At 58.3% G+C, this 13,558-nt stretch overlaps 1 protein-coding gene and 1 long non-coding RNA gene across 7 annotated transcripts in view; one reads left to right on the forward strand and one right to left on the reverse strand.

The window, feature by feature from the left end:
* Positions 1-2,880: 2,880 nt before the first annotated feature.
* AHRR (aryl hydrocarbon receptor repressor) overlaps positions 2,881-13,558 on the reverse strand; it is a 73,197-nt gene continuing 62,519 nt past the window's right edge. For 5 of the 6 annotated variants that reach the window (XM_033436664.2, XM_033436671.2, XM_033436669.2 and 2 more), the window contains 6 exons: positions 13,166-13,295; positions 12,142-12,278; positions 10,385-10,572; positions 7,734-7,795; positions 7,359-7,503; positions 2,881-6,939 (listed from right to left, as the gene is read on the reverse strand). In XM_033436664.2, the coding sequence (XP_033292555.1) occupies positions 5,946-6,939; positions 7,359-7,503; positions 7,734-7,795; positions 10,385-10,572; positions 12,142-12,278; positions 13,166-13,295 (1,656 nt within the window). In that variant the 3' untranslated portion in view covers positions 2,881-5,945. Of the gene's footprint in view, positions 6,940-7,358; positions 7,504-7,733; positions 7,796-10,384; positions 10,573-12,141; positions 12,279-13,165; positions 13,386-13,558 lie in introns of all 6 variants that reach the window. The other variant, XM_033436673.2, reaches the window with a different exon arrangement.
* On the forward strand, positions 7,501-11,008 carry LOC117203071 (uncharacterized). Its single transcript, XR_004485675.1, has 2 exons — positions 7,501-8,492; positions 8,529-11,008. It is a non-coding gene; the product is annotated as an uncharacterized LOC117203071 (long non-coding RNA).

A 13,558-nucleotide genomic window follows, 5' to 3' on the forward strand; every position in this document is an offset into this window, starting at 1 on the left:
GGGAGCCAGGTGGTTTGCTTCTAAAGCGTCCTGAGAGAACAGAGGTCTGATAAGCTCTAGCTTAGACTTTGTTAAATATGAAGAGAAAGTGCAAGCAATCCCACAGGGACACTAGGAAGAGAAAAGCCAAAGGATCATATGTAACTAGAAACACAAAGTAAGGAGTACAGATATATCAGTTATCAGAACACAAGCAAGTGGGGCTTCCCTGGTGGTGCAGCGGTTAAGAATCTGCCTGCCAGTGCAGGGGACACGGGTTCGAGCCCTGGTCCGGGAAGATCCCACATGCCAAGGAGCAACTAAGCCCGCATGCCACAACTACTGAGCCCGCGTGCCACAACTACTGAGCCCATGCACCACAACTACTGAGCCTGCGCTCTAGAGCACATGAGCCACAACTACTGTAGCCCACGGACCTAGAAGCCACCGCAACGAGAAGCCCGCGTACCGCAACGAAGAGTAGCCCCCGCTCGCCGCAACTAGAGAAAGCCCGCGCGCAGCAACGAAGACCCCACGCAGCCGGGAAAAAGGAAAAAAGAACACGAGTAAAATGGATTTTAAACCAACCAGCTATTTATGAGAAAAATATCTAGAACATAAAGGAACAGAATGGTTAGGTGTGGAGGAGGTTTGCACGCCGGCTAGTCCAGGCCCGAGAAAGCTGGTGTGGCAATATTAATACCAGACAAAATGAGCTTTATATCAAAGGCACGGTCAGAGAGAGTCATTTTCTTAAGATACAAAACACATAAACCATAAAGGAGAAGATAGTTTGCCATGCTAAGATTTTAAACCCTTGTATTTTTTTTTTTAATTCTTAGAAGACAAGCCATAGACTGAGAGAAAATCTTTGATGAAGCACTACTATCCTGATTTTAAAATGACACCCACAATTCACCAAAAACAGCAAACAAGTGCAGGACAGACAGTAGAGGGGCAGCCAGCGCACCAGGGAAGAAACCAGGGTGGGGCTGCCTCCCGGCACTGTCATGGTCCTTAGGGTGGCCGTGGGGCCCCTCTCCTGCCCTGCAGCCGACGCGGCCTCCAAACCGCGGCTCAGGGTTGCTTTCACCGGAAGCCCTGCCGTGCTCCCCTCCCTCAGACCTGCCTGTGACCCGCTGCCCCTGCCTGACCTCATCCCACCCTCTCGCTCCAGCCCGTAAGGCTCCTCCACCCCTACCCTGGACACTGTTCTGTTCCTGTCAAGTCTTGGCTCGAAGTCTGCCTGGCCCACAGAACTGCCACCTGGGCTACAGGATGCCAGCTGACCCATCTGCACAGCACCCACTGCCTCCCGATGCATCACAGGACTTACACGTTCTTTGGTCGCTTCTCTGCACCCTGTCCCCGGTCCACATGCACAGGGATGTCAGCAGCATGAGTTCTGCATCTTTTCTTCCCTAATATGTCCCCGGCGCTGTCACAGGGCCTGGTCTTCAGCAGGGGCTCAACAACCAGCTGAGTGAAGGAGGGAGGGAAATGCACATAAGACAACCCGCTGCCACCTCGCCCCTCAGAGAGACAGAGCTGAAACTCTGACGGTACCAAATCGGTGGGGAGGTGAGACCCCAGTGGGCGCCGGTGGGCTGCTGCTACGGGCTGAATGCTGTGTCCCCCCAGATCTCACAGGCTAAACCGCCCCCCAAGGTGATGGTGTTAGGAGGCGGGCCTTGGGGGGGTGACTAGGCCATGAGAACGGGACCAGTCCCCTTCAGAGAGACCTCACAACACTCCCGCGCCCCTCCCAGCAGCGAGGACACAGCGAGCAGTCAGCAACCTGGAAGCTGGCCTGCGCCAGACCCCACCGCCACCGCAGCCAGGCCTCAGGCCTGCAGGCCCCAGAGCCGTGAGGAATACGCGTCTGTCGTTGATAAGACACCCAGCCTCTGGGATCTTCGTTCCGGCGGCCCGAACGGGCTGTGACAGCTGCCCGTGGCAGGACACCTTCGGAGGACGCCTGGGCAGCCCCTGGTGACCCCGCCCTGGTGAGGTGTGAGCCATGAGCACCCGCGGGTGTGTCCTCGGTCCCGCAGAGGCGCACTAGGCGGGGGTGGGGGGCAGCCGCTGGGCACGTAGAAGTCTGGGAACTACCCACAAATCCACCGCAGCAGCAGGCTCGGTGGTGGGAGTCACGTGACGGCGTGAACATGAGTGTTGTCCAGCCCCAGGTCTCAAGGCCGTGAGTCTGAAGATCACAGATGGGGGGAGGGTGTGGGGGACGGCAAGCTGGGCAGGTGGCCTCCTGGGACGGGGAGCAGCTGGCTTATACCCAGCTGGCGGGGGCAGGTTGGCCTGGTCTCCCCAGGAGGGACAGGGAGTCCCAGAGTAGAGACGGGGGTGGTGGCCTGCAGGACGCAGGAAGGGGGCCTGGCCAGGGCGCGACTGCTGCAGCAGGGGCAGATCCAAGCTCTGTACGGGGCACTTGCCGCTGGTGCAGTTTGGGGGTGCTCCTTGGCCAAACAAAGGAAACGAAAACACGGCTCCCTGGGCTTGGGAGGAGTCTCCGCCTGGGCCCTGGTGACCTCCCAGCCCTGCCCACACACACCCGTCACCAGGTCCTGGGCGGGGCGAGGCCGACGCCACCACACACATGACACGGGGCCAGGCGTCTGCTCCTCGCAGGAGAGCTTGAGTCTGGGGTGTCCTAAAGACACCTGGGATGGTCCCCCTCAACCCTCAGTGACGGGCGGGAAAGGGAGGGAGCGCTGCGAAAGCGGCCACCGGCGCTCCTCCTTTGGCCCCGGGTCCACGTGTGCTTTCATTACCGCCTCGGATCTGGTGGTGAAGGACAGTCTCATAATATAAATTCGCCTACACACGCTTTAAAGGAAATAAATTTGGAAACTCAAGTAGACGTTTCCACTTACAGTAAACGTGTACTAACATGTATGATTTATTTTACATCAATATTGCAAATTTAATACAAACCACAGTATCGGAAATGTATTTGAAAGCTTTCTAAAGGCACTGAGAAAACAGTACAAATAGTTATATTATAGTGTATCCATTTTTAAAAATTCAACAAGTCAGTCTAGATATTGAAAGCTTTTTTCATCCAGTAGAAACTGCAAAAATATAAAATATAATTTGTGTTTATCTCCTCCCTTCCACCCCATTCCTACATCATATTTGATTTTAATATTTTTCAGCTATATAGACAAAAGCTACAGGCAACAGAAAATACAAGCCCGTAATTAGCACTGTAATGACATTTTAAAGCAGGACTGGCCACACCTGACCTTCTACATTCCATCCTCACCTTCCCCACACGATTTTTCAGCAGGGGCATGGTTGGAAAATAACAAAGGTGCTGACTGAGGGACGTTTTTGTTTTTGTTTTTTTCTTCTGCGGTACGTGGGCCTCTCACTGCTGTGGCCTCTCCCGTTGCAGAGCACAGGCTCCGGACGCGCAGGCTCAGCGGCCATGGCTCACAGGCCCACCCGCTCCGCGGCATGTGGGATCTTCCCGGACCGGGGCACGAACCCGTGTCCCCTGCATCGGCAGGCGGACTCTCAAGCACTGCGCCACCAGGGAAGCCCTGAGAGGCGTTTTGTTCCCACCGACCTAGCACGTCAGGACCTGGGCCCCGAGCATGGTGGCCTCTCCAGAACGCAAGACCTGCAGCGCTGATGTCCAGAGGCTGCATTCTGCATCGGCAACGCATGACTTGTCTGCCCACCAACCAGGACCAATTTGGTGCAGTTGGTCCCGGGAGAGTGGGTGCATCTGAAAAGTTGGGGCACCGTGGCCCTCATGGGCGGGGACAGCTGAATGTCCTTCAGCCTGCAGCTCTTTTTTGGTTACACTAGGATCCGGCTACAGCGTGCAAACATGCAATGGTGTCTCTCAATTCCATCTTTTCGGTCCAGGGTTTTCCCACTTACGTGTTACGCGCGTGCAGCGCACCTGTCTGCTGTACCCTGAGACGGGAAGGGCAGGCGTCACACTGAGGGGTGCCCCGGTGCATCCCAGGACCCACTCCTGTGCCGAGGGTGACATTGCACAGAGGGAGCTCCAGAGAAGCTGACAGTTACTTTTGAGAGACGGTGCAGGGCTGCCCGCGAGGAGCTGGGCACTTGGCGTGAATAGAAAGGAAGGAGGAAGTTTCCGATATTCCACCCCTTGTCTTAGGGATGAAATCTATCAGGTGTGCTGGGCTCAGCGTGAGAACTAAGTAGAGAGGGATGCTAACCCAGCGGGGGGCGAGGGTGGGAAGCAGGTGGTCCCGACAGGCAGCCTGGCTGCCACTGTGATGGGGAGGGGGAGACTCTGGCGAGGGAGGGGGGGACAGCACAGCACCGATGTCACTTTTGCAAGGCCCCCGGGGGCTGGGCAGAGATGAGTAGGCTGCTGGGCAGGGCTCGGGGATCCCAGGAGGCCACAAATTGATGACTCCCAACCCTGGGCTCCAACGAGTAACCTCTGTCAGTCCAGGGAGAGACCTTCAGCTCCCACCACGCCCCCCAGGGGAAGCCCCTCCACGAAGCAGGCAGCTAGCTGCCTAAGGGTCAGAAGATCCAGTCCCGCCAGCCCAGTCCTGAGTCTGACAGGGTGACGAAGCATTTAGCAAACAGCTTCAGCATTAACTCAGGAGCTGAACAGTGACACCCCAAAGCCACAGATGCCGGACAAAAAGACCCCCCGCTGAACGTGGCGGAGCTGCAAGGGGCCCCTGCCCGTCCCGAGCCTCCCGGGGCAGATGGTCACATCCGTAAGGAGGGTCTCCAACCACAGCACAGGGGGGTCTCCGACCAGCTCCCTGCTTGGTGGTGATGTTGCCCCCTGGTGTTGTGTCCCGTACTAACTGCACCCGTGGCGTGGGGTCACCCCGGAAGGCACGGTGAACTTCGCCCTGAGCCACGAGCCACCCCTGGTGATTGCAGGTGACCTGCACTTTCCGATTTATTCTTTGCACCCTAATTTCCTGCGTTCAGAATGTGTTACCTTCACAATTTTTTCTTTTTCTTTTTTTTTTTTGGCTGCACCGCACAGCATGTAGGATCTCAGTTCCCCGACCAGGGAGCAAACCTGCGCCCCTGCGTTTGAAGCACGGAGTCGTAACCACTGGACCGCCAGCGAGGTCCCCACAATGTTTTCGTTTTTGTAAAGCATCACCTGTCTGTCTCGTCTCTAATAGCTCCTCCTAGGATGGTGATTGGCGTGTCATTTAAAAACCTCTAGAGAGTCAGCAAGGCAGCTGGACAACTGGACTAACTCGTTCCTCTCCCTACATCTTGTACTTCTCTAGACTTGCAAATCCAGACCCTGTAAACTAGGTTGCGTGATGCGGTGAGAGGCACATGAGCAAGAACCACCTTCAGGGGCCCCCTGACAACACCAAGACGCTCGCGGAAGGAGGAACAGGGTGGGATCAGGCCAATCCTCCCCCGGGCCGGCCTCAGCCTGCGCCAGCGCCTCAGGCACATGCACGTCGTCGTGGTGAACTGCCGGGCCCGGTGCTGACAGCCTCTTCCGCCTGGAACTTCTGGACTCCGCCCAGGATCGGGCAAGTGGTCACCTGCCGCTCAACAGGCTTGATTCCCAACTTGCTGTCTCGGCAGTGGGACCCCCAGGGTGAGGCTGCTCCCCGAGGTCCGCTCGCCGGAGGCGGCGTCGGGGAAGCCGGGAAGGGGGGGCGCTGGGGGTGCGGTCAGGCCAGGTCGCCGGTCGCCTGCCCCCGCTTGCTGCATCTCTCGGAGCGCCGGTGCTGCCCGGCCAGGCGGCCCAGCTCACTCCGGCCTCTTTCTGAGAAACCGTGTCCCCTTAGAGGGCAATACTGTCACACTTGAGCAGACATGAGACCGCTCTGCATTTAAGAACCTCAGTGGCTTTGGACGAGACACAGGATCTGCTATTGCACGCGCCTCCCTCAGGAAAGTCTCTGCCCCTGCACTGCCATCCCGGCCGGCCGAGGGACGGACGTCAGCCTTTGCAGACGCCTGCTCTACGGCAGGAACGTGCACTCGGGGTCTCTGGGTGGCATCCGTGTCGCCAAGGTGCTCCTGGGGAGCATGCCGGGCGCCCCGCCCTGGCCGTGAGCGGCCCACGGGGGCGAGTCCAGGGGCTCAAGCTTGACTACAGGCACAGGCCCGGCAGCCTGGCAGTCACAGCCCAGGCTGGGGGGTTGGTGGCCCCCAGCACAGAGGCGGGGTGGAGGCTCCAGGCAGGCGCAGTGTGCGGGGTGCAACGGGGCCAGCTCCCTGCCGGGCCTGGGGTGGGGCCCCAGCAGGCCGGGCCCCAGGGGTGGGCTGTAGAGGGGGTGCCTGGAGTCCGGCTCCATCTTCAGGTGCATCCTGGTAGGGAAAGTGACCAGCTGTCTCTTGGCCACGTCGCTGGCCCCCAGCCACGCCTGGCTCGGGGACACACAGTAGCCATCCGCCGCATCCTCGGACCCGGATTCGCTCTCCATCTTGATGGGCACATCGAGTGACAACATGGGGTTACACGGGGCTCCCGGGGGCATTGGGATGCCTCGAAGCTTGTCCTCGGTGGGATAGCACCCCGTGGGGAGACGCTGCCCTCCTGGCCGAGGAAGCCCGTCCTCCAGGCTCCCCTGAGGGAAGGGGCAGCTGGTGGGTAGGGGAGCCTGGCCCTGGTGGCCGTCCTGCAAGCCTGTGCTGGTCCGGCTGGCGCAGGGCCCGGGGGGAGGCTTTGGCTGGTGAGAGCCAGGTGAGCTCCTGACGGCGTGGACAGTGCCCTGGGTGCCCGGGTAGGGCAGGCAGGCGCCACGGGCCTGCGCGGCGGGGAATGGGTCACCCTTGCCGGGCTCCAGCTTCAGCTTGGTGCCGCCGTCCTGACCGTGTCTCCCCGGCGTCCAGTTCAGGTGCTTCGAGGGTCCCTGTGCCTCGAGGTGGCAGCTGTACGGGGGGACGTCCCTCCGCTCCCTTGGGCAGGAGGGGCCCCTCGGCAACCCCCCCAGTTCCTCTCCTCGCCCATCCCTGCGGGAAGAGATGCCCGTCAGACAGAGCAGGGGTAGCGGGGGCCCAAGGGGAGGCCCTGCATCACGATGGTGCCAGCCACCTGCCGGGGCTGCTCTGCGCTGCCTGTGGCACTGTGACAGTGGGCCAGCCTCCGCCCCTCCTGAACGGGCCTTCCCATGGCCTCCCCCGCACCCAGAGGCGAGGGCAGGTGGGGCCTGGGAGGGAAGAGGGTTTCTGAGCAAAGGTGAGCACGGAGGCCGGGCGTCACCCGGGGGTCCAAACCATGGGCAGAGCCACGGCCGTGGTCCCCACGTGAGTGATGACGACCCCTCCAGGGTGAGGAGTGGGTGTGGGCACCCTCTGTGCATCCCCACATCCCACTGAGAGAGGGTCAGCCCCGTGGTCAAGGCCGCCAACGCCGTGCCTCAGCCACTTACCCTGCGGCCCCCTCGGGGTGGGGGTGGAGGAGGTCGTGGCCGCCCCGCAGGCACAGGCAGGGGCCCCGGGTTGCCAGCCGGCCCCAGTGGCAGGCGTCTGCGGGCCTCCTGAACACAGACAGGCCGTTTCCTCCGCTGCCCCTCCCTGCCAGGATTCAGAAAAGGGGGGGTGAGCCGCGCCTGGGCTGGGCGAGGCCTCATCCTCAGCGCCAGCCACGCATGACGCATGGCTTCCCCGCGACGCCCGAGGCGCCGGGCACCCTCCGTCCTCCCGCCCAGCCCTCCAGGCTGCATCGCCACAGAACGCAGCATGTCTCCAGGGGCACGGTCATTCTACCCATTTCAAAAAGACGAGGTGGAGAATTTAACAAGTACCTGCTAAGTAACTGGGTTTTCCGTGCAATTCTGGTTCACAGAGACTTGCGGCAGCTTTTGCTCTGCGAAGGACAGGAAACAGCAAAACACGCAGATGAAACGTGTGTGAGGGCAGAAATGACAACACGACCCGTGTTGTTGTCACACCCAAGAGCAGAAGATACAATGACTCACACTTTTTAAGCCTGTATAGATTGTAAAGCCTTTTCCCAGTTACAGGTTTGCTGAAAATTCCAATTCTCATCACCTTTCAGGCCAATGAAGCACTAATGAATTTCCTTCAGAAAGCAGACATACGCCTAAGATGACTTTCAGTGCATTTGTTTTCTTCTGCGTGGTCAGAATGGAAATACAGATTCCTCTGATTTGCAGTAGTTATTTGCGGTAGTTTACAAAGTCATCATGAGTACTAAGTTAGTGATACTGAGCCATCGCCCCAGGGGAGTGTGTACACACACACACACACACACACACACACACACACACACGTCTCACAGATCTTGTAATCTTAGATCCTAAGGCAATGTGCAACTTATCCTGGGAGATCATATTTTCTTCATATTTCAAAAGCAAAAACAAGGCTCACAGGTGTTAAGTGATTTGCCTAAAGCTGCCCCTATAGCAGGTACGAGAATGGGATTCAAACCCCGTCCGACCGGCACCACAAGCCAGAGCTTCCTGCACTGCAGTTGGCCCTACCTCTCCATCTTCTGGGTGTCTGTGTAGGAGCCAGAGCCAGAGACAGAGCCAGAGACAGAGGTGGAGACGGAGACAGAGATGGAGCCAGAGACAGAGGTGGAGACGGAGACAGAGATGGAGACAGAGACATGAGGTTGGAGTGTCACCCTTAGCGGGGTGCAGATCACACACACAGAGCCGGTGAACATTTAGGTGTGAGGGGGTATCCCAAAGTCCCGTTCAGGAAAAATTGTGAAGGACCTGAAATGCCTTCCAGCGACCACGACGTCCCTTCCGGAGCAACCCTCCTGGGCCTCGGGCTCCCGGGTTAGTTCCTCACAGCCTCTGAGCTCAGAAGGGAACGGGCATGACGCAGGCACCGAGGCCGGTTACGAATTCAGGTCAGAGCCGAATTCAGCTCCAGAAAACCTGAAGTCGAGAGAGGCTATTTGCTTCTTTCCTAAAATGTTGGCTGGCTCTTCCTCTCTTCGAGTTTTAATGATGTTCTGTACAATGTGTGTCTAGTACTCGTTGCACGGTCACTCTGTGGGCAGCATCCTAACCCTCACCGCACAGACCCTCGCCAGACCTCCGAGGCACGTCCAGGTGTCCACGCCGCCCAGGGCAGTGGCAGGTGAGCCGGGGAGCCCGCACCCACCGCCCCAGGCTCAGGGCTCCTGCGCGGCCCTGGCTGGGGGTGCCGTCCGCACACCTGCGCTTCCCCGCGTGGCCGCCGGGGGGCAGCAGGGCCTCTAGGAAAAGCGATAGGAGGGGACGATTTTCCCTCCATCTCGTTTGTACGGCTGGGGAAACATACAGAAGAGAAGAGCTCATCGTGTGGGGCCCAGTTACCATCATCAAGCCAGAGAGCTCGAAAGCAGAGAACTCTGAGACGGCAAAGGCAGGTGGAGGGTATTTCTCCCCAGCGTTAGCCCAGGTGGTGGGGAGAAAGCAGATGCGGCAGAGCTGTCTCGCCGGCAAGACACGCGTAGGTGTGGTCGAGCGTAATCTACGTGCTTTGTCGCACCTCACGTTTTAGTTGCTTCATCAGTTATTTTTAGAGTTTTTCCCCGCGGGCATTGTTTTTCCTTCCTCCTATATTACAACATCTTCTACCTTTGTAAAAAAGAAGGCATATGTATTTAATTTTTAAATGCTCCAGAAAACTGCTGTCTTAACGAGCCGGCACGTGCGAGACCCAGAGGCCGTGAAGACGTGGCTCCACCTGCAAACCCGGGGCAGGAGTGGGGACGCAGGGGGCTCAGAGCCCGGTCATCTGAACGGGCGCTGAGGTCAAAGGGGAACCTGGGTACTGAGGAAGGACAAAGAAGCGGGTTGGAGACTCAGGTCTCCTGACATTCTGCCCCTGGTCGCTGCACAGGGGAGGGTATTGAGGAAGAAGAAAGGCAGACCTCAGACGCCTCTCCTCTTCCCCGGGGTCTCCCTCGCACCACGGGAAACACGGTTTGCACGCGCACAGCATCTTAATCTCTCCCAGAACCTGACCCATGCAACACAGACCTAGCCCATCCCTAGAATTACAGACAGGAATCTCCCAGAAAACCTAACTCTGGAGAGCCAAGAAGTCGCGGGGTGGCGCGATGTGTGCAGGACGCCTGTCTGCAGCGTGTGCCCCAGCGGTGGGCCTGGTGTTGAGGGAGGACACGCAGAGAGAGGCAGGGAGGCTGCGGTCCGGCCTCCCGTCCCGCACGGGGGACACGGGCCCAGGTAAGTGGAGGGCTTAGGCATGAAGAGATGCAGCAGTGTTTGTGCCACAGTCCACAAGTATCAGTGAAAGGTTTTCTTTTTTCTAATGGCTGCTTCCTACGTGATGTAGTAACTTTAACAACAACAAGCTTCTCATTACATTCCTTGCTGGAAATGAAGGAGGGATAGACAGAAGATACTAAGTGTGGAGACGCTGTGTTTGAACCACCAGGATGGGACCGCGGCTGCTGGGGGCTCTGACTCACTTTGTGTCCGGCGTGGCCGAGGCGTCCACCCTGTGCTTCGCCCTCAGACACACACTCTGCATCTTCACCGCAGTAGGCAGGGGCGCCACGACGCAGAACAGGGAGAGCCGAGGGGGCAGGGCGGCTCCCGACGGGGCCCTCCTCTTCTGCCCGAACAGGAATTTTAGTTTCCCTTGAAACTGCATCGTCTGGTGTTTCAAAGACAGAAGCGAAGGCATGTTCACAGAGTGAATCATCGACGCGGTCAAAGGCCGTGGAGCTCACATTCCCGGGGACAGAAAGCCAGAGAGCTCTGATCCCGAGTCTCTGAGGAGCCATGAACCAACGCGCCTTCCACGCTGGCCCTTGGGACAGGCGCTCCCTACCGCCTTTGAATGACTCGGGGTTTCGCTAGCATCCCCGTAACATCCTCTAACCTTCCAGTGTGTTCTCATGTGTGCACTCATGGGTGTGAGGGCGTGCGAGCCCTCACTCGGGGGTGTGAATGTGCATGGACTTGGCCGGAGCCACCAGGCAGCCCCCCAGGAGGATTTGCTGGAGCAGATCATCTCTGAGGACTGTTCTACATTAACCGTCCACTTCCAAATTGTCATTCATTGACAATTGTCATTCATGGTGATAAAACTTAGGGACGACTTGAGTTTATCTGGAGCGCACATGGTGCGAGTTAAAAAGCCAGAAAGTAACTCTGGAGTTTGTGATAAAAGAAAATAAAAGATCTCGCTATTATGGAAGAGTTGATCTATAATTGAGTTAGTTCACAGGTGACTTCAGGGTGCCCCAGCCCTGGATGGAGGAATAAGCCCACAGGATGGCTGCACTCTTTCCCTATCCCTCGTCTGTCCATTCGCCCCTCCCTCCATCCTTCCATCTGTCCATCTATCTCTCCCTCCATCCACCATCGCTTCATTCACCCATCCATCTGTCCATCCCTCCATTTGTCTATGACTTTATTGGGTGAACAAATGCTTGCAGAGCACCTGCTATGTGATGGTCACATGCTTGGTGGCGCAGTCAGGGCAGTGGTGCTGGGACATCTTTAACATCCAGCTCTCCAGAGGGAAAAAGCCCTGACTTTTAGTTTTTGACGATTTCTTCGGTGTAAAAATTCCCACCATGGCTGATTTCGAGCTGCCAACCTACTATCAGCTGGATCTCTATATTCCTGAAGTTTCGACAACGGGCTCCTGTGGGCAGCCCCACCTGCCGGGTGTGGACAGGCTCTGCACAGGCTCAGGAGTAGCTGTGGTGAGCCCGGAGGCCACGTGATGCCGCTGCCCACTGCCCTGTCCTCGGCGCTCCGCTGCCCGTGCCGGACCCCTTTCCCGCACGTGCACGTGCAGTGACCAACCTCGCAGTAAAGTATGATGAGACACTTTGCAAACTGATTTCTTTTGCTTGTTTCCTCTACTCGGTGCTTCTGACACAGCTTCACTTCAGCTTAGGTTTCGATCTCTGCCTCACCGTACAGTAAAATCTACCTACATCCACGCAGAGGGAAAACTCTCTTAGTTTCCCACAGAACTGAGAACAAAGTATGATCAGGACAAAAGACTTTCTGGACAACCAGCTGACTGCCTGAATAAGAGATGAGCAGCGGGGTGCAGGGGGTTGCCCATGCTTCATCCGCCCCAGCGGACCTCCCACTTCATTCTCACTCACCCGCCGTCACTCAGCCTTGCCACATCAAGGCCGGAGCCCGCGTGCCGCCAGCACCCCGGCCCCTGGCTTCTCCCGCCCAGCAGCCGCTCACTCACCAGGAAGCCCGAGGTGCTGTCCAGCAGGCAGCGCACACGGCAAATGAAGCACCGCGTCAGGAAGGCCGAGTACTCGGTGGGCCAGCCCGCGGCCCCCTCCTGGGCCCGGAGCAGCCTCCCCAGGACGGCGTCCTCTCCTGGCCGCGTTGGCACAGGCGGTGGTGGTCAGGGAGAAACCGGAAACACACTCTGATCAGCAAGTTCGTAATGTAACAGCGAGCTATCAGCACATAACACACACGCCTGCCCCAAACTGACACCTGTCCCTGAGCATCCCTCCCGCCCTGACTAAGTCAGGTCTTTGCCCTCGAAAACGGCATTTTGGTACAACCGCGTGTGTGACGAACACACGTGAGACTGTTGACCAGTTCAGGGTTTTTGGTTCTGAGCTCTATAAAACTGTGTCGGCACCCGGGGGTTGCACTTTTCTCTAACTTTACAGGGTAACTCATGCTGCTGCGTGAAGGTGTGCTGCAAAGTCCTCCTGAATCACGGACTGCTCGTGGGGAGACGTGTGGGAGAGCCAGCACTCCCTCCCCCCGCTCTGGACCCCAGATGAACGCCGCCCTTCCCCTCGAGCTCCCGTCGGCTCTGCAGTCTCTTGGGCACTTGGATGCCTGCCCGGTGCGTCCCGTGGGCAGGGGCCACGGATCCGGGACTTTGGAGGGGCTCTCGCTCCCAGGGGGCAACGTCCCTGAACAGACAACAGTCTCTGGGGGATTTTTTCTGGTAAATCTAAAGTGAGTGGAAGGAATTTCCTGGAAGACGTGCGTCTGAGGGGGAGTTTGCAAAACCAGAGACAAGTACCGTGGCTTCTCGGCCTCACGCCATGCCCCGGGGGGCACAGAGCAGCAGCCCAAGATGCAGGGGCACTCGGGAGCCAGGGAGCCACGCGGGGCTGGAGGAGGGCAGGGCGGGGCACGGGACGAGGTCGCCGAGGAGGGGGCATCCACACTGCACCAACTGGATGGGAAGGAAAGGGGGTGATCCGTGTCTGAGTTAGACCAGGGCCCCCAAGACCCACCTGTCTCTGAGAGCAGGTTCTGCCCACACCCAGCCTGGGGAGGGTCCATGGCCCAGTGCAGCTGCCGGCAGAAGTCCTGGCGGTCGTCCACGTGGATGTAGTCATAGATGTTCTGGTGCATCACGTCCGTCTGGAACATGGCAACAGTCATTTTAGCCTTACCCTGAGTGAATCGCCACACTTTATTCCAGTGTTAATAACTGCGAAAATGCTCCTCCATCTGTCAAAGGCAAGTCACACCTGTGAAGAGAAAGTCCCTCCCCGGAGGACGTGACCACATGGCCTGGACACTAGGCACCCGGCTCACGAGGCGCAGAGCCGGGCACACTGCGGGTGCCCCCCAGGCCAGGCAGTGCCTTCAGGGGCAGGTCGGGGACTCAGAGACCAAACGTC

Source organism: Orcinus orca, chromosome 3 (genome assembly GCF_937001465.1).
Source record: "Orcinus orca chromosome 3, mOrcOrc1.1, whole genome shotgun sequence".
NCBI lineage: Eukaryota > Metazoa > Chordata > Mammalia > Artiodactyla > Delphinidae > Orcinus > Orcinus orca.